The sequence below is a fragment of the Panicum virgatum genome, chromosome 5N (genome assembly GCF_016808335.1).
Source record: "Panicum virgatum strain AP13 chromosome 5N, P.virgatum_v5, whole genome shotgun sequence".
Lineage (NCBI taxonomy): Eukaryota > Viridiplantae > Streptophyta > Magnoliopsida > Poales > Poaceae > Panicum > Panicum virgatum.
Genome location: NC_053149.1, coordinates 17,814,924 through 17,840,668, shown reverse-complemented (window position 1 = coordinate 17,840,668; position 25,745 = coordinate 17,814,924). Strand labels below are relative to the sequence as shown.

The 25,745-nt window shown below is 43.6% G+C and overlaps 3 protein-coding genes across 3 annotated transcripts; 2 read left to right on the top strand and 1 right to left on the bottom strand.

Moving 5' to 3' along the window:
* Positions 1–2,378: 2,378 nt before the first annotated feature.
* LOC120673725 (2-oxoglutarate-dependent dioxygenase 11-like) lies at positions 2,379–4,061 on the top strand. Its single transcript, XM_039954708.1, has 3 exons — positions 2,379–2,593; positions 2,692–2,939; positions 3,061–4,061. Exons 2-3 carry the CDS (start codon positions 2,866–2,868, stop codon positions 3,401–3,403), a joined length of 417 nt encoding a protein of 138 aa, XP_039810642.1. The 5' UTR covers positions 2,379–2,593; positions 2,692–2,865; the 3' UTR covers positions 3,404–4,061.
* Positions 4,062–6,096: 2,035 nt separating this feature from the next.
* On the bottom strand, positions 6,097–8,510 carry LOC120673724. The gene is made up of 3 exons (XM_039954707.1): positions 8,336–8,510; positions 8,104–8,255; positions 6,097–6,522 (listed from the first exon to the last, which is right to left on the bottom strand). The coding sequence occupies exons 1-3, from the start codon at positions 8,424–8,426 to the stop codon at positions 6,442–6,444; spliced, it is 324 nt and encodes a 107-aa protein (XP_039810641.1). The 5' UTR covers positions 8,427–8,510; the 3' UTR covers positions 6,097–6,441.
* Positions 8,511–19,985: 11,475 nt separating this feature from the next.
* LOC120673723 (probable glycerol-3-phosphate acyltransferase 3) lies at positions 19,986–23,718 on the top strand. Its single transcript, XM_039954706.1, has 2 exons — positions 19,986–20,878; positions 22,510–23,718. Exons 1-2 carry the CDS (start codon positions 20,165–20,167, stop codon positions 23,407–23,409), a joined length of 1,614 nt encoding a protein of 537 aa, XP_039810640.1. The 5' UTR covers positions 19,986–20,164; the 3' UTR covers positions 23,410–23,718.
* Positions 23,719–25,745: the final 2,027 nt, after the last annotated feature.

Here is a 25,745-nt window from a genome sequence, read left to right as displayed (position 1 = left end):
AGGACCTTTGGCCTGTTTTCTAGTAGTGGTACTACTCGTGCCAGCCATCAACTAGTTTGTTATGTGATTTTAACACTTGCATATGTTAAGCAACGGCAAGTACAAAAGTGTTGAGCATAGGGTCACAGTGCACCCCATACAAAGAGCGCATCTCCGCGGCGATGTTCCACCAACTACTCCCAAACACGACGGTTGGCCCTCTTCAGGAGCTCGTGAAAGGCAGCAGCGGGGCGCGGTACAGATCGGTGGATTACACGGATTTCATGAAGCACTTCTTATCAGCGAATGAAGCATGATAAAGGAGCGAGCCACCTCGACCACTACAAGATTTAATTTGCTCAAAGAGGATGATGGATACCTTGTTATCTGGTTAATGATGTATCATTTGATGGATGAACTATGAAAAATAAAAGCACTTGTGATGCATGATAAATATAACGGGAAACATGTTTCTTTTAATACTTCTACGACTCTACGTGTTTTGCTGACATTTTATAATGAATAACTTCAGTGATAGAAACATATATAGGCCGTTTGGATCCATGGACTAGGCCTAATGTTTAGTCCAATAGGTGATCCAAAGAGGTGGACTAAAATGTAGACAAATAAAGTTTAGTTCCACCTAAACTAAAGTTTAGTCCATTAGTCCTCAAAATCCACCTAATTTGGACTAAACCAATCTGCGAACTGCGAAATTAGGTGTGACTATATGCATGTAGGCACAAAAATAGTATAATCCAAGGGTAAAAAGAATATTTCTATATATGTCCCACCTAAAGTTTAATTCATATATGGATCCAAACTGGCGTGGACTAAAGTTTAGTCCGAACTAAAGTTTAGCACCAGGTAATATATGAAACGAGCTTACCTGTTTGGCTGGAAACTTTCCTGCAAAATCCTCTTTCTTTTCTTGAAAAGAAGCATGAACACCTTGATTTGAAGCGTTGTGGGTACCTTCACTCTACTCCAAGGTTGATTTTTCTACTGAATTTTGCACTTTTCTTCTATGCTCATACGAGCCATCTGATTTGAGAAATACGAAACAATGACACAAAAAGAAACTGAGGCAATAATTGTACAATTATACCTGGTCCGGCCCAACTCTTTCGCAGTTGTCTGAAGCTACCTAGCCTTCCGCCGGTGCCATGACATTTCGTTAGCAAATATTGTCAGAAACTCAGGTTTGGACAAACTTTGGACTTTGAACGTTGATTGTTTACTCAGACCCATACGCATGTACAATGGTTCTTAGCTTGCAGAATGTATAGCCTATGTTAGAAAGCGATGTTGCACCTGCCCTCCAGGGAAGTAATGTCCTTTTTACTCTCTAGTGGAACCATGTGAATTTTGTCTACGGTATTACTTCCTATGTCCCATAAAAAGTGATGTTCTAATTTTGTTTAATGGTGTGAAAAAATTCTCATGCTGTTGTTTGTTGGCTACATATAGTTAGTTTTAGCATGTAAATCAAATCTGACAACTTAATCAGCTGATAGTTGAGATTTAATTTCTTAGATTACACTCTTTGTGGAATTTCTTTTTTAAATGTCAGAGAATTGTATTTTTTATAGAACAGAGGGAGTAAATTTTAATAATTACGCCAATAATATTACCTTGAGTGCTTGACCCACCCATATAGATGACTTCCCTGCCTTATCTTTCTTTGACTGATTATAGGATTTAAACGTAAAATACAGCAGAGAGAAAGAGACCTGTTACTCTTAGCCTATACATGTGCCAGCATATTCATCATCAGTAGTTTAAAAGATTAGATTGCAGGAAGGAGAGGAACCAAATCAGTCAATGGCTCACGCGAATGCAGGAGGTCATCTGCAGGTGCCCAACGTGCAGGCACTCGCTCAGACTTGGAACGGATCAGGCGATCAGGTGCCAGCTAGCACGGTACGTCAGGACGGAGGAGGTCGGCGCCGAGGTGGTCGCCGCCGCCGGCTGCGCGGTCCCGGTGGTCGATCTCGGCAGGCTGTTGGTTAAGCCTCGCGTTATAAATAGACTTGCATGTTTCTTTCTGTTATGCATGCGCACGAGCACTGACTTTGTGTGGTCGCCGTGCGTGTAGGAGGTAGTGGCAGCGAGAATAGCTCGCGCATGAACCTGGGCGATTGGGTCTGGCCGGACGACGTGGACGTGGGGATGGACACGTAGGGGTGGTAATAGCCCAGTGGTCTCTTCACAGCCCAACAAAATTCTTAAATTTTTTAGTTCAAAATTGTATATAAGATTAGAGCCCGGTCCTTAGATTTTCTAGTTCAAAATGTTAGACCCTTTACCACCCCTATAGACACGTCGTGAGCGCGGCGTTCGGCCGACCGCCAGGAGCTTTGCTTGTACTTCACAATAAAAGGAGAAGAATAGAACAGAAAACGCTGCCAGTTTAAGCAGCACCAAACTATTGTGTCCAAGTGATAGCGTGTGTTTCTTGCTGTGAGACCTCGTCTTCCGGCGAGCTTGCGACCTCGACGCCGGCGTACATCGCCGGGTTAAGGTCCAACACAAACACAGGCTGCTCGACCCGCGGTCGTCGGAAGAGGAGCTCGCGAACCTCGGCTCTGCCTGCCAGCAGGGTTTCTTTCAGGTACGAGAACACAGATTAAAGCTATTTCCTGTCAAGTTCTTGCATGCTACCCGAATTCCAAATTGTAATTCTCGATCGTGTTGGAGAATCACTCACAGCTCATCAACCATGGAGTTGCGGACGAGGTGATCCGGGACGTGAAGAGCGACATAGCCGAGTTCTTCAAGCTGCCACTCGAGGCCAGGAAGGTGCACGCGCAGCTACCGGACGGCCTCGAGGGGTACGGCCAGGTCTTCGTCTTCTCCGAGGCCCAGAAGCTGGACTGGTCGGACATGCTCTACCTCATGCTCCGCCCCGTCGAGTCCCGCGACATGCGGTTCTGGCCCGTCCAGCCTCCGTCTTTCAGGTCGCCACTCATGACGTGCGCCGGCCGGCCGCCCGCCCGCCGGCGGCCCACTCCGTTTCTCCGATCTGCTGCAGGGTGCTAATTTGAGTGTCGTCTACCGCGAATCCGGATACGTTTGCAGGAGCTCCGTGGATCGGTACTCGGCGGAGGCGGCGAAGGTGGTGTCGTGCTTGCTGCGGTTCATGGCCGTGGACATGGGCGTGGAGCCGGAGCGCCTCCTGGAGCTGTTCGGCGGCCAGCCGCAGACCATGAAGGTGACCTACTACCCGCCGTGCCGGCAGGCCGGCAAGGTGATCGGCCTGTCGCCGCACACGGACGCCTGCGCCATGACGCTGCTGCTCCACGTCAACGACGTGCAGGGCCTGCAGATCCGGAGGGACGATGGCAAGTGGCTCGACGTTGAGCCTCTCGACGGCGCACTCACTGTCTTCGTCGGTGGCGTAATCGAGGAAAAGTACAGCTAACTATGTTTATTCCTTATTAACCCTTATGGTGTGTGCTTAGGAAAAGTAATAGTAAAATGATCACATTGTTTAACACTTTTTCGATTCATACTTTTTCTGTTCCAAATTATTAGTTGTTTTGGTTTTTTAAAATTCACACACTTTGGATGCGTAGCAAAGTCTCTGGATTTAGAAAAACATAGAACAGAGGGAGTATCTTAAATAAGAAGTAAATTAAAGGGGAGGTACGGTACTAGTGTGAGTGCTGACTGGTGAGCGATTGCGACTTGCAGATTCTAAGCAACGGGAGGTACAGAAGCGTTGAGCACCGAGCCGTGGTGCACCCGGACAAAGAGCGCATCGCGGCGGCGATGTTCCACCAGCCGCTGCAGAGCATAATGGTTGAACCTCTGCCGGAGCTCGTGAAGAAAGACGGCGGCGGAGCTCGGTACAAATCTGTGGGCTACGCGGAATTCATGAGGCGTTTCTTCTCGGCGAAGCTCGACGGACGGAAGAGCCACCTCGACCACTTCAGGATTTACTAGTCGACTTCCGTCCTACAAGCAAGCGAATAAAATGTCGAACAGCCCAACAGATAAATGTACTCCGGTCAGAGGTTTATGCTACTAAATTTCTAGGCTGGGTTTATCTAAATAAAGTACTCCATGGGTTATATTAATGTAAGGCACATTTTTATTTTCAAAACTGAATTTTAAATTTTGTCCAACCATTAGCCAAATTATATATGCGTTAATTAATGTACAAAAGTTGACCAATACATTTGTTTTCTAATAGATTTTAAGAAGATATTTATATTCTATATATAGCAATTGACAAATATCAGTGTCAAAAATTACTTTTCCTCGATACCTTTTCGAGACTGTGCCTGAGCATGTTTTTCACTAAAAAGAAAAGAATTACAAATGACGCGATTATGACAGAATCCTCGTAGCGCAGAATTACAGACCATCGAGAAGGTGACTCGTGCCACGAGCTCCTACTGCCGCCCGCTGTGCCTGCTCGGCCTCCTCAGCCGCCCGCCCCGCCTCGAGTTCCCGCTGTCAGTCTCCAGCAGCCCACGAGGTTGGCTGAGGAGGAGCCCAACACCGCAAGGGGGAGAAGTGCGCGAAGAGGTTGGCTACCTCCTTTCACGCCACTCTCGGGGGCAAAGGTGGCAAGAGAGATGGAGGAGCCGCGGGGAGCCACTTTTTGTTTTGGCTCCCCCTCGGTCGTTGGGCTCCAAACAACGGGTTTTCAAGGGCTTCTCTGGTGGAGCCGTCGTGAAGCACCCCATTTGGCAGGGTTTTGCATGGAGCTAGGTTTGGAGCTCTACCAAAGCAGTGGAAATAAATAAATATTTTTTTGGAGGAGGAATAAAGAAATGTTAGTTGTGAAGTATTGTGTTATTATGCCCTATCCTGATATGAAGAATCAAATATCAGAAAAACTTCATGATTGTTTGACCCTCAGGATATAATAATAAAAAACTGCTATGCATGACGAAATAAAACGTCCACTTGTTTCCTTTCATAACCGCCATGACTAATGAACTACTTATGCCGCTCCGAAATAAAGAGAAGGATCCGTGCATGCCAACTCAGGATGCAAGTGGGTTGGATTTGGTTGACCCAAACCTTGACCCACTGTACCCAGTTAATTAGCGTTGGGTTTTGGGTCAATCCAATCCTAGACAACTCTGGGTTTCGGGTTTTGGATCGGCCCAAAAAAAAAACACCAGCGAGCTTTTTCTTCTTCCCTCGGAGAGCAACGCTCTCGCGTGCATGAACCACTGTCCGCAGCAACCCCACGTTGAGGCGGTGCCGCGGTGCCGAGCCGTGCTTCATGCCTCAACTGTCGCCGTCATCGCTTGCAGTGAGCGCTCCTCCTGGTCCCAGGGAGTGAGCTCGATGACGGACAGCAATGGCGTCAGGCCATCAGCGGTCTAGCAGCGCCGCTCTATGATGCGGATGGCGCTGCAGCAAACGGGCCGCAAATGTCTCGCCGTTGAGGAGGAAGATGACAATCTCCACTAGGGCCTCGGCCTCGCAGTATTGTGCTTGTGCTGCGATGACCCCTCACCTGGAGCCACTGCTCCAGGCCGGCAACAGGCTACGTCGGCGCGGGAGGTGCGAACGTCGTCGGCTCCAGGTGGTGCGTTGCCATCGCGGTGAGCAGAGTTAGACGGGAGAGCACTTCCACAATGGTCACACCGGAGAAAGTCATGATGATAGTAGTGGTGCTGCTAGCTAGCGATGCAATCTCCACGAGCGGCGGGATTTATCAGACTACGAGACGTAATATTTTCGGGTAATCCAATGACCCATTTAATAAACACCAGTTTGGCACCATATTATTCTTGGGTTTGTATTATAGGGTTTTTACCCTACTAGTTATGGATTGGGTTTTGGGTCATTGGGTTGACCCGAGTAATCCTGCATCCTGAATGCCAACGCTTGAAAGTTGCCTGTTTTTTTTTTCATTTTTTTTCTTTTTGATGGACTGTCACTGGATTAGTTGAAGTTGTCGCGTCCCAAACAAGCATTTGCAACTTGAAACTTTGAAAGGACACCTAGTGCTACAAAAACTTCGGACCTTCGCATTGATTATATGATTTGTTTACATACATGATGATTTACACGTCTAATGGTCAGTGATGTCTCTTTCTGCGTTAGCCTCCACGATTTGATGTGTGTTTGGTTTCAGAAACTGAAGAGTGATGGAACTGTCTGATCCAACTCTTTAACACGATCAATTTGTTTAAAGTACACTCACAAAACGCCAATGTTGTTGGTAAAAGAAATGCCTAAGTATCAATACAAATGAAGTGAGAAACTACGGGAACTATGCGTCTATTATTGGTAAGGCTTGTTACAAAGGGAACAAAACAACACCACAGGTAGCTGTTTTTTTAGATTTTACGCAGTGGTTGCAAATGAGCATGGGCAGAGAACAAAGATTGTGGCCGTCAAAGTACAAAGCACCAAATCCATGTCTCAAACATGCTTGGGGCCAACAACAGCTGATTGTTTCAATGTGGGCATTTCAAGAACAAACCAACTTCATTCAACTTTCCTTGGTTCTGCTCGGGGCTTCCAGAGACCAAGACGATACTTGTGAGCAAAACTCAAGATCAACTTCCTCTGCATTGTAGGAGGGGAATTAGATATATAATAAATTAAGAATTTGGATTAGCAAAAAAAACAATATTAGAGAAGTAAACAGCTAAACATTATCCAATCAAGAAAAGAATGCTTGTGATCAAGACCTCACGTCTTGACCCACAGTAAATGTTACAAGTAGAAATAAGTAGTTAGCAAGAGGTCAACCGTTTCAATGTTGGGTTCAAGTAAAACAAGATTTTGTTAACTTGATTTACAGCCTAGCTGCCAAAATCATAGTTTAGTTAGACATATAGATAGCACCAAACTTGGACATTAAAAGCCATATTTCCTGCACTCGAACAATGGGTTCTCTATGGAAACTAACTTCTACCTGGTTTTCACAAATTAGAAAACTATGTACAAAAAACCACTAGAGTGGAGGACAGACATTGTATAAATACAATCCCAACTGAATAAAAACATATAATTAGCATTTCTAGAATTAAAACTCAATATGTGTACTGAACCAAAAACTCAGTAGGCACACATACAGTTGTAGATGATACTACTCAGAACATCACTCACACTATTCAGAACTGAAAACATCTAACAAGCGTCTGTAGTGCAAGTCAGGAGGTGCTAAATCTCATTGACTAACCTATAAAGTAGTGGATTTCCATTATTTTCGAGTATCCGTAGACCATTTCCTAGGAAACAGCCTAAAAAAACAAAGGAATGCCCCCACAATTCAGTATGCAAGAATTTAACTGACTAAATCTATCAGGCGATTTCCTTGCAGTTAAAAGTGAGCGCATAAAAATGGCTTCCGCCTGGTTTAGAACTCCTTCAATCCAAAAAAAACATTGCTGAATGCTGATGCCTTGATGATGGCTTTCAAATTCTAGTTTAAGTTCCTAGTGCCTGAAACAAAATGCATGGAAATTTCCCACATGACAGTACACATGAACCAATATTCACCTCGAAGTGACAGTACAACAACAAAGCATGGCATTCATATATTCCTTACAACGTTTTGAATACAAAATTTGGGTCCTGTGCCCTCTCGAGATCATAGCAATCACAGAAGTACATAAAAAATTTAACTAAAAAACTAAGTGGACAACTTCAACCCAAAAAATCTGCTCTTGGTGATAAGAAATCGCAACAGTTTAGCACATTTCCATTCCCCATTGAGTATTCACTGCAAGTTCTGGATGATGTTAAGATATTGAATAATACAATCCACCGTAGAGAATAAGTGAAACAACATCTGAGTTTTTTTTATTTTCCGTAGCCATTCACTAGGTATAGTACAATCAAGGGGACCCACCATTGGAACAAAATGAGTCACTAGAACCAGCCCTAGCCTCTAAACATGAAAATTACCTCGCATTTTTGCCAACCTAGGTATATGGAGAAAAGTGCTACACATCTCAACCAGAAAACACCGCAGTAACACTCCTCACCAACATTTGACGACAATAAAAAAGATTCAGAGTGGATGTAACAGTCCTAGAATTCTACTAAAGCATCACAGCAATAGGCAACAAAATCCGACCAACCATGACGAAATGCTCAAAAAACCAATGCGCTAGCAGAAGAAGTAAATTAGCGACTTACATGCTTGCAGGGGATGCCGAGCTTCTTGAGCCTCAGAGTGCGGGCCTCGAGGAGCCTCTGGAGGTCGCCGCCCACGGTCTCCTCCAGCTTCGCGGCGTGCGTCTCCACCCCCTTCCCCACGCCGTTCAGGAACTCCACCACGCCTACCTTGGCTGCGTCCCGCAAGGATCCAACCCCAATCAGCAGAAACAAGCGCCATGAGATTAAGGAGGCGGAGAAGGAGAGGGCGTACCTTGGTAGGGCTGGGCGCGGAACGCTCTCGCCGGTGCTCCAGCGCCGGCGAGGAGGAGGCGGCGCGCGTGAGATGCGAACGCGAGAGCCATGGGATGGGGGAGCAGGGGGGGGGGGGGGATCAGTGGATGACGAGACGCACGGGGCGGCGGCGGCGCCGGAATGCTGTTTCTGGGAGGACGAAGTCGAAGGTGCAGGTGCTCCACTGATCAAAGCGACTTGGGCTTGGGCTCTAGCCTTTTGGGCCTTCCCAACACGAACTCCAAATTGGGCCTTGATAGGGGAATCGAGGAGAAGGCGACCTACGTCAATTCGATCGGGACGGACCTACTAGCAAATTGGGCTTTGATAGTGTTTGATTGGGCCAAATGTAACGCAAACGGATTACAACGCTATTTGGTTTTCGATAAAATGCTGGTCTGGTATGTTCTTCCTTCTCTTTTAAGCCATTTTCATGTTTTCTTAGGTATATGCCTACAGCCGCCGCCGCCAGACCCTCTCATCGCCGCCCCCTCAATCCCCTCCTATGTTCTTTCGCTAGCCTCGCCGGTAGGGGGAGGAGCGGAGATCCATTCCCTACATAAATCTAGTCTTTAGTTCTTTTTAAAGTTTGGTTCTCCAGTGATATTGGCGAGGTGGTGGCGACGATGACGCTTTCCCTACCTCGACAGCGTCTGTTCCGACACCAATGAAGGTTAAGTGGAAGTTAGTTCTATCAAATCTGACGATTTTTTCCAATCAGGAGATGTAGTTGGTTGTCTTTTGTTATAGAGACTTCAACCTCTTCTTTTGATCTGTTATGCGATAACATCTAGTTTGTTCAACACTATATTTTGATGGTGAAGGATTGCAAGCCTGCATTGCTTGTGGTGTTTCCCTAGCCAATGTTTTTTCAGTGGTTGTTAGATCTCGTTGTAAGCAGCGAGTTTTTGCGGTCTTCAAGCCTTGTGTGGCGATGGCGTTTGCAGGTGTCCCTTTTCCTTACTGCCTTTTCAATGTATTTTTTAAGTTTTGGTGGATGGCGAACAATCGAATGAAGAAGACGATTAGAGAACTCTTCGGTGTAATTTTATTTTCTTTATGTCCACCCATTGTTTTTCTTGATATGAATCAGATATGAGACATCTTTATGTTTCTAAAAAAAAGGTATGGATCGATTTAGATTGTAGTGTCTCTTTGGAATGTAGTCTGCTTGGTTGGATTCTAATCTTTGTCCAGCTAAAATTATGGCAAGCCACGGCTTGTTAAAATTAAGGCATGCCAAAGTTAGAGCAAAAATTTTAGGTGTTCATTTGGTTTAGTGCCAAAATATGATAATCAATTCCCCCTGGTAAGGTTCAAGAAGTTTCCACTAACTTTCCATAGTTTTATTTGCAAATATTAAGGACATGAATCAACTGCCAGCAAAATTTTATGGATATGGCTTGAGTTTAGCTGGGCAAAAATTTGAAGCCAACCAAACAAACTTGTAGTGTTTGATTTTTAGGCAATGATTTGTTTAGATATTTGCTTCAATTCCACATGGTAGTAGTCTGGTAGACTAGAAAAAGGCACCCATTTGGTGCCTCCTTGTTCTTTGCATTAATTCCACTACCGTCTTATTTATTTGTGCTAAAGCCGATAGGGTCACACAAGCAAATCTCTACATGGTAGTAGTTTGGAGCTGCAATGATCAATCCCCTTTTTTTGGTCATTTGGTAGCGGTACTAGTGTGTGTAATGACAATATGTGCATGCAGGATAATCTGTGCAGAGCATTCAGAATTGGGCATGATAAATTTGCCAGAATGGGCCGTGATACTACTGCACTCATGTGTGCATACTTAAGAGATTTGAGAAGTTTATTTTTTTTGAAAGATAGATTTGAGAAGTTTCCAGGCTTTCTATATATTTGATCCTTAGACCTGAAGCGTCATTATCCAATTTCTGACAGAAATGCATCCACATGTTGAATAAAAGGGTAAAATATTTTCATGTTAGCAATTTCGTTGTGCTAATTTTTCTCGAGCACGCAAGAGAGGTCTTGCATGGTCTCCTACACCGTCCGCCTTGACAAGGCCTATTTGCTCACAAATAGGATCAATGACTGCGTGAGGTCTTGAACAAACTTGTCATGCAACCTGCGCTACACATGGTCGACCTTCCATCACCGATTAGTGATGTCACCGTCTCACCGAGATGGTAAACATAACCACAACGTTGGGGTGGACCTTGATGCTGAAGGAGGCCCATGGGCGATCTGGCTCCGTCTGAATTTGTTATCATTTTGAGGCTCTAAGACGTGACTACGTGAGGCCTTGTTTGCTCAGCTTTTTCACTTGAATAAGTTGACAAGCCAATGTCCACATCTAAGACACTTGGAGCTCAAAGGCATGTTATTCTATTATCATTGCAAATTTTCTGAAGCTGTGTCAACAAAGATAAGGTGCGGCTTCGCCCGGCAGCGGTGGCGTCCGCGCTTGGCGTGCGGTGTCCGCGGTCACCCCGGAGGCGTGCCTCGGCGCAATTAACGGCGCGGTGGCGCCTGTCGGCTTCGCGTGCTTGGTGGAGACGATGCGTCGGCGACGACGGTGCTACCGCGGTTCCTCCACGTGAGGGCCTCCGGTTTCAATGACGGAGAGGCTAGTTCCGGGTTTCGCGACTACTTCTGGCGATGACATCTTCATTCTATTTTCTCATGTGTCTTCCATGCAGTTCCAGAGGCTCGTGTCATCTTGGTTTCAATCTGCGGATTCTCTTACTCCGAAGACGGGTTCCATTTGCACTTCGTTCCGGTGGACTATGCACGTATCTATATTGGACACTTTGTAGCATGGTATTCACGGCAAACGAGGCTACAGATGGTTTGCTAGACTTGGAGTTCGTGGCTCTTTGAAGTGGGCCAAGTCTTGTCTGTTTGATAGCATTGGCTTGGCAAGAAGGGGGAGCAGCACCAGGTGACTTTGTCTATGTGGTACTTGTTCGGTACTGATTCTTCGGTGCCAGGAAGAAATTCCAAGTTCTGACCTTAACTAGTTGTACCTGATAATGGTCTTGTTGAAGGCATTGTTTGAATTCCGAAGAATTGCTCTCTAGGGTGAAAACCTATGATCAGGCCTTAATTGGTTGGGTCACTGCAATGGCAGTGCGTGCACGTACCGTTTCCACGTTGGTGGCGTTGTTTTGGGAGCCTTATTCGAAGTCTAGGTGTTGCTATGGTAATGAAGGAGGCAAGGAGTTGAAGATGAAGTTTTATGTTGTAGTTTGCTACGGTATGATTTTTTGTCATGTCGCTCTTTTGTTTCTTTTACTTTATAGACTGTGTGTATCCTAATTATGCAGAGGTCGGGTTGGATCTTAGTATGATTGTATCATCATGATGTAATTGTCTAAGATCGATAAAGCTTCTATTTTCTTAAAAAAATAAATTTGGTGATTATATTATCTGAGATTATGATTTGTAAAAGAATGCACATTTTTTAAAGTTCTTTCTCTTATGTATTCAATTCTATTATTGTTCTTTCATTTTGTGATGGATCTTCTTACTGATAGTACTGTTTTTGAATTTATCTTAGAAAAGTTTGATGATCCGTAGATAAGTACTGGATGCTTGTCTCTTATCTGTTACTACAGGGGAAAGCATCATGTTACTTGTCATCTTTATTCCCAGCCGAACACAATAATGGAAATGAATAACGTTACGGAGCCAAACAAACAAAGCTGTTTTCCTTTAAATTGTAATAGATAGCGCTGTGGTTTCTGTTACCATTACCATTACCACTACAAACAGCCTGATCCAAACAGCTCCTAAGATTAGATGGAGAATTTTGATGGGAAAGTAGAAAGGAATCGGGAGCTCATCTATTTGCATATAAATTAAACTAAGATATACTATCTAGATGTGCAACTAGTGTTCTTCTAGTGTGAAAATCTTCATCCCAAAAGAGTTATGCAACCTATAGCCAATCCTATCAAGATTTTACTCTAGAAAGTAAAGGCACACAAAAATTACAATAAGTAAATGCGGAAGCTTAAAGAGGGATGAGAGAACGCAAACTCTTGTGACACGAGGATTTATACCGTGGTTCGGTTAGCCACAAAGTCACACCTACATCCACGTTGTTGAAACACTCACAAAGAGTATTGCTTCTCGTCCACCAAGTCTCTTCCATGAACACTCACGGTCACCTTGGCCCCGGGTTCCACTAAGAAGCTTCTCCACCAAGAAAGGGAGTCTCCACGTCCTCCGCACAAAGCTTGTCGCCGCCGTTCCACACCAAGCGGAAGGGTCGAAGATGTGCCGGTGAGTCACCAAGACTCCAAGGATGGCCAGCTCACCGAGTACAAGTGATAGTTCACTCTAGAACCACAGCACAAGGTGCAACAACCTTGCTCACTCACTCACTTAGGAGCTATTCTAGCACTATCACTCACTAAGGATGTGCTAAACCTAAAGATGTGATCAATTTGATCTTTGGTTGGCTTGGAGATGTTCTTGGATGTGTGTGGGTCTTCTCTGAATTCCAGCAACTCTAAAATGGCTGGGGAGATGCGCTTATATAGACCACCAACACATATTAGCCGTTGAGTAGCCGTTATGCTTTTTTCTGCATAGGCGTCAGATAATCCGACGGTGCCATTGACCAAGGTGTCGGATCATCCGACCCCACTGCGATCTCCACGATAGCCGTTACCCTTTGCAACTTTTGCTGACGTCATTTATCCGACCTATTAGTCCGGCGTGTTCTGAATCACATGTCGGATCATCCGGTGCCACTGCCAATTTTGAATTCCAAACAACGGTCACTGATCATTGCTACTTCCCATTAGTCCGATGCTCCGAAGTCACCACGTCGGATCATCCGATCCTGAAGCATGAATTCCAGCTGAGAAAACATGCTCTCTGGTACATGATCCGAGCCTTTGTCCGACGTGCGTTTTTCCCATCGTCGGATAATCCGAACCCACTGTGACAGGCTCTCTGCAGAATGCTATGAGTCAAATTCTGACGCATATTCTCAAGGGTCTTATAATCCGAGTGCATTGGCATGTTTATTCGACCCTAGGGTATTCGGATTATCCGAGCCCACTGTGTTTTGTAGAACTCATCCAATTCAGCGTTTCTTTGAGTTCTTTCTTCGTGTTTTGCTTTGCTAGAGCTTTTTACTTCATTTTTGGGACCTGATGAGATACACTTGACAAACACATTAGTCCCATTGATTGCATTGTCACACGATCATCAAAATCACTCGAAATGGCCTAAATGGGGCCATGTTTGTTACAATCTCCCCATTTTTGGTGATTGGTGACAACACAATCAAAGCAAGCATAAATTTGCAAGAATTGACAAATTAAACCACTTACACTTGCTTGGATGCTTACCACCATCCAATGTTGGCTTGGCCTCCCCCTAAATCCATGATTTTTCCCCTTTACTTCTCCCCATATCCCCCCCCCCCATTTAGAAGACATTCCTCCCCTTTTGGGAGATACTTGCTTTGAGCCACATTTCTCCCCCTTTGGAGTCAAATCACCTAAAAAGGCCTTGCAAAATAATATAGCTCAAAGAAAAATATTAGTAGCCTAGGGAGTTAGTTCCATGAATCATGGTCCATGTGTATGATATCGATGAAGATACCACTTGAATGATTACTAAGGTGGATCACAAAATATGAAATTTGCATGACATGAGCTAAGCTTTTCACAAGTATGTGCACAAAATGATAATGTGAAAATCAAGTGCACAACTAGATGTTTAGACAAAAAAATTAGATCATATCATGCACGGAGATAGCTCTAAAGGATATAGAAATGATAAAGATACCAATTGAAATGAGTTTTAGAACTTTGCATACCTCCAGGGGACACTTAGTTACCTTGGTTGTACCACTTGAAAGAGAATGAGTGAGAGGCATTTGGGTACACCAAGGTGGGCAAATGTATGAGCACATAGTCTATGAACTTAGATATGGAAATTTAAATTCGATAGAGCATGTCTCAATATGCATGAAAGCACAAAACTTTATCTAATCACTCTTATAGAGTTGTTTGTTCACATTGAGAGTGAATAACATTCTCTTTGAGTGTTTACTCCATCGAGAGACTACAAAAGGTAAACTTGCAAACATGTTAGTCTCCAAAATCACAAACCATAGGATGAACTCCCCTAAATGTGTGCATTTAGTGTTTGAATTACCATGTAAATGTATGCACATTGTTTATGACAACAATGGGAAGTTTACCCTATAGCTTGTGTTCATGGTACAAAAATAAAATACATACCTCATGAAGTCCTTGTACCATGAAGAGGTGTTCTTGTGTAGCTTTCTACACACTTATCAAACTATGTAGGTTGCACATGTGTTAGAGCAAGACATAAGCAACCCACCATATATAGCACTAGGAAATGCAATGCAAACATCCTAACAAAAGCAATGGAGCTACATGATGTATGAATTGAAATTTAGCTACCATTACCTTATGGGGGATTTGGGCACCAAATGTCCAAGTTGTGAGTTTAGCTTCTTTTGCTTGAACCTTCTCATCATCTTGTAAGCTAAGCCTCCAAATCCCCCGTAGCCTATCCTTGGTCTTCAAGTATCTTTTGGAACCCACACTATTTGAGGCCCTTTCATGTTGGTAATGACTTCTTTGGGCACCCAAATGGAGCGGTTCCAACTCCAATCCTCCTTCCCAACCTTGTGAGCAACCACCTTGCCATTGTTCTTCTTCTTGATCACATAGGTGGTGCTTTTGCTTTTGTTCTTGCGGTTGGGCTTGGTGTAGATGAGAGAACTCTTGATTGTGATCTTCTTCTTGTTCTTCTCATCCAGAAGCTTCTTCTTTTGTTGAGGGCACTTGTTGGACTTGTGGCCTTCTTGATGGCACTTGAAGCATATCACGGTGGACCCCCTTCTCAAGCCTTTTCACCATGTCTTCACGGTTATCTTGAGAAGGTTGGACAATGCTCTTATCCTTCAATCTTGACATGTCATTCATGAGCCTTTCCACTTCTTACTTGAGCTCATCATTCTTCTTGGCAATGAGATCATTACATAATTCTACAACAACACTCTCATAGCATTTCTCATTGTAAGGGTTAGATTGCTCCGTTTCCAAAGAGTCATTAGTTTTTTTAGTGATGTTCTCAATTTTTAATTTGAGCTCTTCATGCTCCTTGCTAAGCATTTAGAATTTGCACAACAAATTATCATAATTTGTAACAAGGGTAGCATTAAAATTATTAAGAGAATCACATTTTTTAGATTGTTTCTTAATTGCTCTTTGGTGCTCATGAACTAAGTCAAGAAGCTCTTCATAGGAAGGAGAGTCGGAGTCATCATCACTTACATCGCTTTTCATACCTTTAGCCATAAGGCATGTGTTGGATGATGAAGTCGCGCCCGTGTTGAAGCGAGTGGTGAAGGTTTTGTTTGACTCATCACTTGAGTTTGTGCTTGATTCTTCACCACCGTTTGTCCATTCGCCAAGAACGACAAAAGCTTCTTCATTGGGCTTCTTCTCCTTTTCTTCTTGAATCTTCTCTCAACCTTCATGAGTTGATGGTGAGGCCCATCTTTGAGGAAGACCATGTACCCCATCGAATTGATCTTCTTCAAGCTCTTGTTCGTGATTTTCACTTCCTTGAAAATCTTAGGGGGCATGACTCCATCTTCATCACTTGAGGAGCATTGACTCTCCTCCTCTTCACTTGAGCTTCTCTTGATTGCCATCTTCTTCAACAACTTTTCTTGTTTGCTTGTGAGAGTGCTATGTGTTGGTGAAGAAGGTGGAGCTCTTGGCTTGATGTCATTGCAAAGCTCATGGGCGGTCACCTTGTTGAGAACTTTATTTTGTGTCATTGTTGAGAGACCTTTCTCAAAGAGAATGGTTGTCACCAAATCATATTCTGGCCTTCGGAGAGAGTAGAGTATCTTGCGAATGAGTTCCTTGTCTTCAATATTCTTGACACCTAGGGCATTAATCTCATTCACAAGAATATTCAATCGTGAGTACATAGCTTCGGCATTCTCATGATCTAGTTGCTTGAAGCTATTTAGGCTATCAATGAGAATATGATATCTTTCGTTAGCCACATCCTTTGTGCACTCATGGTTCTCAATGATAGTTTTTCATAGCTCTTTAGCATTCTCACAAGCAAACACATGATTGAAAATTTTATCCTCAAGAGAACTCAAGATTACATATTTTGCAATAGCATCAAATTGTTTCTCTTGTTGACCCTTGTTTTTCATGCCCTCACTAGTGACTCTCCAAACATTTAGGCCCTTTGCTTGGAGATGAGATTCCATTAAAACCTTCCATCGTTGGAAGTCCGTGCCATCGAACCGTGGAGGAGGTCCTAAAGAATCCATCTCTTCCCCGATGAGCTAACTCACTAGGTGGTGAAGTCTAATACCGATCCTATGAGCCGGTAACACAAATTGTCAATGGAATTGGCTTTCTTTGTAAGAGATGTGAGTCCCGGCTTTGATACCAATTGAAAGGAATCGGGTGCTCGTAGCCTAAGAGGGGGAGGGGTGAATTATGCAAACTAAAAACCTTAACCTCAAGCTCCAACTATTTGCACATAAATTAAACTAAGATATACTATCTAGATGTGCAACTAGTGTTCTTCTAGTGTGAAAACCCTCATCCCAAAACAGTTATGCAACCTATAGCTAATCCTATCAAGATTTTACTCTAGAAAGTAAAGGCACACAAAGATTGCAATAAGTAAATGCGGAAGCATAAAGAGGGATGAGAGAATGCAAACTCTTGTGACACGAGGATTTATCCCGTGGTTCGGTTAGCCACAAAGGCACACCTACATCCACGTTGTTGAAGCACTCACAAAGAGTATTGCTTCTCGGCCACCAAATCTCTTCCGTGAACACTCACGGTCACCTTGGCCCCGGGTTCCACTAAGGAGCTTCTCCACCAAGGAAGGGGGCCTCCACGTCCCCCGCACAAAGCTTGTCGTCGCCGCTCCACACCAAGCCGGAGGGTCGAACACGTGCCAGCGAGTCACCAAGACTCCAAGGATGGCCGGCTCACCGAGTACAAGTGATGGTTCACTCTAAAACCACAGCACAAGGTACAACAACCTTGCTCACTCACTCACTTAGGAGCTATCTTAGCACTATCACTCACTAAGGATGTGCTAAACCTAAATATGTGATTAATTTGATCTTTGGTTGGTTGGAGATGTTCTTGGATGTGTGTGGGTCTTCTCTGAACTCCAGCAACTCTAAAATGGCCGGGGAGATGCGCTTATATAGGCCACCAACTCATATTAGCCGTTGAGTAGCCGTTATGCCTTTTTCTGCATAGGCGTCGGATAATCCGACGGTGCCATTGACCAGGGCGTCGGATCATCCGACCCCACTGCGATCTCCACGATAGCCGTTACCCTTTGCAACTTTTGCTGACGTCATTTATCCGACCTATTAGTCCGACGTGTTCTGAATCACATGTCGGATCATTCGGTGCCACTGCCAATTTTGAATTCCAAACAACGGTCACTTATCATTGCTACTTCCCATTAGTTCGACTCTCCGAAGTCACCACGTCGGATCATCCGATTCTGAAGCATGAATTCCAGCTGAGAAAACATGCTCTCTAGTACATGATCCGAGCCTTTGTCCGACATGCGTTTTTCCCATCGTCGGATAATCCGAACCCACTGACAATTTTCCAGGCCACATGACAGGCTCTCTGCAGAATGCTATGAGTCAAATTCCTACGCATATTCTCAAGGGTCGGATAATCCGAGTGCATTGGCATGTCTATCCGACCCTAGGGTATTCGGATTATCCGAACCTACTGTGTTTTGCAGAACTCGTCCACTTCAGCGTTTCTTTGAGTTCTTTCTTCGTGTTTTGCTTTGCTAGAGCTTTTTACTTCATTCTTGGGACCAGATGAGATACACTTGACAAACACATTAGTTCCATTGATTGCGTTGTCATACGATCACCAAAATCACTCGAAATGGCTTAAATGGGGTCATGTTTGTTACAAAAGTTCTTGTTGGTGACTTCAGATTCAGGTGCTAAAGATTTGCTAGTTAGATCATGTCCGCTAAGCCGTGACAAAGCAAGTCTAGGGCCATCTGCCACTTTGAAGGTTGGTACACCCTAAAACCTAAAATCATATGACCGACAACAAGGTCCGGACTGAGCAGGAGCACTTTGAAAACGTGTATTCCTTTGCATTAAATTCATTTGTATATTTTTTATTCAATGTTTAAATAAGTCTCTTGCAGAACAACCATCAGATCAGGATGAGGGAACAATGAAAACAAATGAGAATACCCTTTGCTGGGATTGTATGAACACAAAAAACAAGTTTGGCAATTGGCTAACGGGTGCTACGTTTACAGATACCAAACCTTCAGGATTTAACCAACACGATTGGCAAATGGTGGGAATTGGATACAGCATTGAAATGTATGTGTATGTTCCGAAGGGAAAGCGCTGGGATTTAAGTAGAGCTTTAATATACACATGCTCCTGGAACATTTCAGAAGATAGGGATCTTTGAATTTTCATTGCCAGGAGCTTGATCACCAACAGGTGGCTCTTCCCATCCAGGAGGAACTCGGTTGTTCATCACTAACCAGCAAGCTCTGCTAAAGAAATGATGGTTGGTTTCTGGCAGATTAGAAATTGCCTGATGTTTAGCTTGTCAGCATTCTTGTTAGTGACTTGGGGGTCCAGTTTTCTTCTCCAGCACATATATAGTTAAAAGACTCCGTAAACTTTTCCTCTCTTGCTTCGAAAAGAACTTTTCCTCTTTTGCTTCGAAAAAAAATGAAATTAGCAGTGCTCTTGGCCTCTTACCTTGCTTCTAAAAAAAAGAAAAATTTTCCTAACAGATCTCTGCAACATTGGCGATAGTATGTAGAAAACTAAGCTTTCACCTCTGCATAAAAGAACAAATTAACTTTGCTGGATACATAAGCAAGAAGCAAATGGAAAGGTGATATCATATCGACAATGCACATGTGTATACCTCTCGTATCTCGATCCTTCGGCTTTTAGGTGAGAGGTCACCCTCAGCTAGGTTTCTTCCAGAGTTGAACAAAGAAAAGATAGACCTGCACAAAATATAATATTATTTTATTTCTTTACAGCCTGTGCTGAAATATTACCAGGATGAAAACATGCACGGACCACCGTAGGAAATTGATTGTTGTGTTTCTCACTATCATCCTTGAACTATTGCAATTTCTATTTCGTGCAAGCAAAGAGAGTTAGTCTAGAACTCAAACTTTGGTGTAGCTTCTGTATACAGTAAAGGTATTCAGAATAAAATCAAAAGATTACCCAATAGCCTTGTCCATCCAGAGTCAATCATTTTTTTTGAAAAGATTACCACTATGAGGAATTGAATGAGTTCTAAGAAAAAGCAAAAAGGGAACCTTTCCTCAAGATAGGTCGAGTATTCACTATTCAGCTAGTTGGCTAGTGTAAATTATTATCAACTGCTTGTCGCTTTCTGTTATCCTAGACATAGAGTTTGGTAAACTCGGGTAATGTTTATGTTTACCATCCTTAACAAATCAGCGCCCTTACCTTCTCAATGAGGCTTAAGCAACCCTGTTTTATTTTTTACGGAGTGCCAGAAACAAAGCTAAGAGTAGCATGTCAAACTAGTCGACCAAGGCAAACTTGTGAGCTACTTTGGCACCACAACTGCATTTTCTTGTAACAATTATATATGACCTTTTCACCCAGCTATGAACTTGCTGCATATATATAGAGAGTCTAGGCTTGAAACGAACTAGATTGAACCAGCTTAGCAGTATCGCACAAAGAATTCTTTGGGTGTCCAAGTGCACGCGCGCATACATGGCGTCCAAAACATTCTCCAAATCTTTTTTCGCCTTCTACCATTTTATTCGCTGGAGACTAGGGAATCCACAAGGCCAGCATGATCATCGACGAAGCACAAGCACGACACCTACCTATGCTGAGATCATCGAGGGGTGTCCATTAGCCTCCAAAGATGATCAGCTTCGAAACCAAGTTCTACTCCTAGATATTGAAGGAGGACTACTAAGGTCTCAATCTTTCTTCCCTTACTTCATCCTTGTTGCCATAGAGGCAGGTAGTTTCCTTAGAGGTCTCATCTTATTATGCCTTTACCCTCTTCTCTCTTGTTTGACACAAGAAGCACAATCAAGGGTCATGGTCATGGTGTGTTTCTTGGGGTTAAGAGAGGAGGAGGTGACAAGGGTCGCTCGGGTAACATTGCCGAAGCATTTTCTAGAGGATATTGGGAAGGAAGGGCTTGATGTTGTGAGAGGGTTCAAGAGGGTGGTGGGATTCAGTAGGATGATTCCTAGGGTTATGGTGGAGGATTTCCTGAAGGAGTACTTAGGCCTGGAGATGGTGGTGGGAAGGGAGGTGAAGTTGGTGAGAGGGCGTTATGTTGGTCTGTTGGAAGTGGAGGGTGAGATAAGATTACAGATGGATGAGCTTGAAGGAACAGAGATGGTAGGGTTTGGAAGCAGCTCCAGCTATTTTAGACATAATCATAACCAGCTCTTCACTTGTTGCAAGGTTCGATGCTGAGCACTACTGACATGATGATTTGTCTATGTTTTCCATACTGCATCAATGTCAGTAAAGATACTGCATCATGTCATTTATTGTCCCACCTGATGGTTTTTACTGCAATTTTTGAGCCAATTAAATTCAGTCTGACTGTTATTTATTTTGCATCTGATAAGGTGTTCAGTTGTTTGGTACTAATCACCCTTGCATGTATATGTGGATCTAGTTTTTTTTTATATGCATCCACAAAAGAGAGGAGCAGCTAAAAATACTCTAGCTTACTATTAATATGTATGCTCGTATGTAAACATATTATCCATGACACGTCTGTTCACATTATCCCTCAAGTAACATCTGCATGCATACATGGAATTAAAAACCTAACCACCAAGACAATCAGTCATGCATACTAGAATAATATAACTGAACCAAACTAGTTCACATTTTATAGGCTCAGAGCCACATACGTTCCTCGATTCTAGTAATATTTTTCTTAAGTATCACTTTTGAACAGCTGTAAACCAGGACCATAAAACATGTACCATATCAGTGCTTATCGTTCTTAATTCAGCGCAGTTACACTTCTCTCCATCATATACGTGACATCTTACTTGCACAAGTTAGGTAGGCATTTTTGTACCACTAGTGGTTGTTGATGGCAGGACCACACATATATTCCAAAAGGTAAAATATTAATTATTAAACTAGTAGAAATGCACGGATCATGTATATGTAGTATCAGATACAATAACTTCTGATAGTGCAAGGTGGTGACATCTATCCATAGATGTCCATACCTGGACTGAAATGACTAGACAATACTGTGATGTACTAGACAATCTCTAGTATTATTTAGGTTCACATTATCTTTGCAATTTGTTCACCTTTATTTAAGGACAATTCATTGCATGATATTATATGTATGGGGGATAGTTCAATTCTTTCTCGCTCAAGATCACTAACATACAGGAAGCTACACATAGAATTTGTTTGATTAGTCAGTTTAACCAAACTACTTGATCAGACACTCAGACCGAAACAAATACAAGACACTCAGAAGGGGAAAACCCATCTCATTAGCTATATACATGCTTCGTGCCACTGAATATTTTGATTATAACTATGTATTAGAGAAAAATATGTTCCTAGAGAAGGATAAAAAATGGTGGTTCAAATACAGGGAGTATGATTTAAATTTTGATCCTCATCGATTAATATATGTTCCAGTGAGAATATTCAGAGTAAAATGTTATGGCTCTAGAGGAAGTGAAACCTGCGTCCCTAACACTAATATGTTATAAGTGTTAAACGGCTGCTGTTTTTCACATAAACATTATTAGCCATGGATGCTTTAAAATCAAAATTATGTTCCTACTAGAAATGCACAGAGTGTACCTGTTTTAGTTAAGTGATGATCCTAAGCAATTTTAATGTCTGAAGATTAAGTTAAAAATGTTTGAACTAGTTAAGAATTTTATCTCCAATTTAACTTTACTAATAGGAAGTTCATTGACCTTTTGAAACTAAACCATGTTTCATTCTACATCAGTCGTGAACTATGTAAAGACTCTCCTAAAAATCAGCATAAGTGCTTGGGAGAATGAATGTTAATCAAGTGCCACTTCTTTTGCTTTCAGGAGGTTTACTTGGTAACCCCAGAACAAAAGAAACAATGGTCAACCTTGCCAAGAGACCAGTACCCAAGGCCCTTGATCTTCCATGATGGCAGGCTGACTTTCAGGCCTACTCCTCAAGCCACCCTCGCCATGTTCATGTGGCTCCCGCTTTCTGTCCCCCTCACAGTGCTCCGAACACTCATCTTTGTCAACCTTCCGTATTCTATCTCCCTCTCAATCGGGAGTGCGTCCGGAGTCACAACCCGGGTCATCAACGCCCCAATCTCTTCCAATGGTAATGCAAACCATGGAGCACTTACCCAACCCAATCCACGTGGTCGCCTGTATGTATGCAACCACCGCACACTGCTTGACCCAGTCTACATCTCAGTGATGCTGAACAAGAAGGTATCAGCAGTGACATACAGTGTCAGTCGTGTCAGCGAGCTCCTATCACCAATCCAGACCACCCGGCTGACCCGAAACCGCGATGAGGATAGGAGGAGAATGGAGCACTCGCTGCAGAAAGGGGACCTGGTGATTTGCCCTGAGGGTACCACATGCAGGGAACCATACCTGCTCCGATTCAGCCCGCTTTTCGTCGAGCTCATCGACGAGGTCTACCCAGTTGCACTAACGAACTGGTCCAATATGTTTTACGGCACGTCTACTGGCAGGTCCAAATACACGGACCATTTCTACTACTTCATGAACCCGCACCCGGCATATGTCGTTGAGTTCATGGATAGGATGCCAACCTCTGTGGTAATCAATGGCAGGAGATGTGAGAGTTATGAGGTGGCAAACATGGTGCAGGGTGAGATTGGTAGGGTTCTTGGATTTGAACCCACAAAACTAACTCGCAAGGACAAATACATGATTCTAGCAGGAAATGAAGGGATCGTGGATACAAAGCAGTAACATATGACAATCGTGTAAGATGAGAATATATCACACTACAGGAACTTGATGGTAATACGATTCCTAGCTGGGTTCTGATTAATTGTTTAGAAAGGTTATATGTGTACCCTATCACGTGTCAACATGTCTGTCTGTCATGTACAGCAGTGAGAATTATAGGTTGTTTAAGTTCTGTACATGTGTATAATGTTAGCTAATCTCTTAGTATGTATCTGAAGTGATATAGCTTAGTTTTCGATAATTAAGAAACTTATATATGTAAAAGAAGCATGTGCTAGTCTTAATATTATATATTGCACCATTCTTGCATCAATGCTGTTGTTTCTATGTGTATCCCGTGCTTAAAGTAGAAATACAGGCCAAGTGCATTCTGACAGCCAACAAGAGTATTGTGCCATTCTTTCATATGTATGATTGCATATAGTGCAAGTCCAAGCATAAATCCCTTGCACTTACCGCATAACTCATCATCTGAGAATGTCAAGCCATGGAGCGAGTGCCAATACGTTTCAGATTGCAGCCACTTCTTCTTTCGTTAGCAAAACAACCACTGGTGATACACTGCAATCCAGAACTCAAACTACATAAAACCACTCTTCTATGTGAAAAAGTAGAATATAACCAATGAAAATAGCAAGCTAGTATATTGAGTCCCATGCATTCATTTAAACCATCATTCTCTAGGTCAATGAGTACACAACATCACATTACATGAAGTTAGGTTTATTCATATTAGAAAGGCACACAAACAATAATGATGGCAGCATTGTACCCCAAAAAAACTTACTACACAAGAAACAGAAAATCTAACTATAAAAAAATTAGACTAAACCCAGTAAAGTCAACCAGAAAGGATGCCATTGAAACAATATAATCAAGACGTTCTAGCATACTTACCATAAAAAATGCACGTGTTGCCTAATCGGCATTGAACTCCGCCTGTGTTGACTAGAAGACTTTCTCGAGTCGTCTTAACATAGCCGGTCCCAAGCCCGGGTAAAGGAGGAGGGTTGTGGTAGGTTTGGCGAACCAGTGTAAAAAATAGCCACTCTAATGGATATGAAACCCATAAGAATCTCGTTGGGGTGTAACCCTCTGAGTGACGCGACACATCGGAACCCGGGTGTGGTGATAAGTGGGCAAGGGCCGGGCCGCCACCCCACCAATGGCGCGTCGTATCGTGACCTAGGTACGATGATAAGTGAACAAGGGTCGAGTCGTCACCTGAGTGGCACGCTACATCTACGCCCGGGTGTAGTGATAAATGAGCAAGGGTCTTCGCACTTCCCTCGACAGGTGCGATGGGTAAGTAAGTTAGCCGAGCCAACTAGGATTCGTATAGGTAGCTGGAACGTAGGGTCCCTAATGGGTAAGTTGCGAGAGCTAGTTGATGTAGCAATTAGGAGGCGTGTAAATATTCTATGCGTTCAGGAGACTAAATGGAAGGGCCAGAAGGCGAAGGAGGTTGAGGGTACTGGATTCAAGCTTTGGTACACGGGGGCAACATCGGGTAGAAATAGTGTTGGTATCTTGATCGATAGGAGCCTTAAGGATGGAGTCGTAGATATTAGAAGGCGAGGCGTCTGGATTATCCTGGTCCGGATAGTAGTTGGAGATTCGGCTGTGAATGTGATCAGTGCCTATGCCCCACAGGTAGGCCTTAGTGAGAGCACCAAGTAGCAGTTCTGGGAAGATCTGGATAGTGTGGTCAGTACCGTGCCTGTCAGCGAGAAACTCCTCATAGGAGGAGATCTCAACGGCCATGTGGGTGCGACTAATGTAGGGTTCGAGCGGGTGCACGGGGGTTTTGGGTATGGTAGCAGGAGTCAAGAAGGGGAGGATGTTTTGAACTTCGCGTTGGCCTACGACTTGTTGATAGCGAATACCCTTTTTAGGAAGAGAGAATCCCATCTTGTGACCTTCCGTAGTGGACAACACTCGAGCCAGATCGACTTTATCCTTGCTAGGAGGGAGGATAGACGGGATTGCTTAGATAGTAGGGTGATACCTGGGGAGTGTGTTGTCCCTCAACACAAGCTTGTGGTGGCGGACTTTCGTTTTCAGGTACGTGTCCACCGGGACAAACGTGCCAAGATTATGAGAACGAAATGGTGGAAGCTTAGAGGGGAAGCAGCTCAAACATTTAAGGAGAGGATGCTAGGTGAGGGGCCTTGGGAAGAAGGAGAAGATGCTGACGACATGAGGCTAAAGATGGTGACATGTGTCCGGAAGGTGGCCTCAGAGGTGCTTGGCGTGAGTAGGTGAGGCAAATAGGAAGGGAAAGACACCTGGTGGTGGAATGACGAGGTGCAAAGGGCTATTAAGGATAAGAAGGA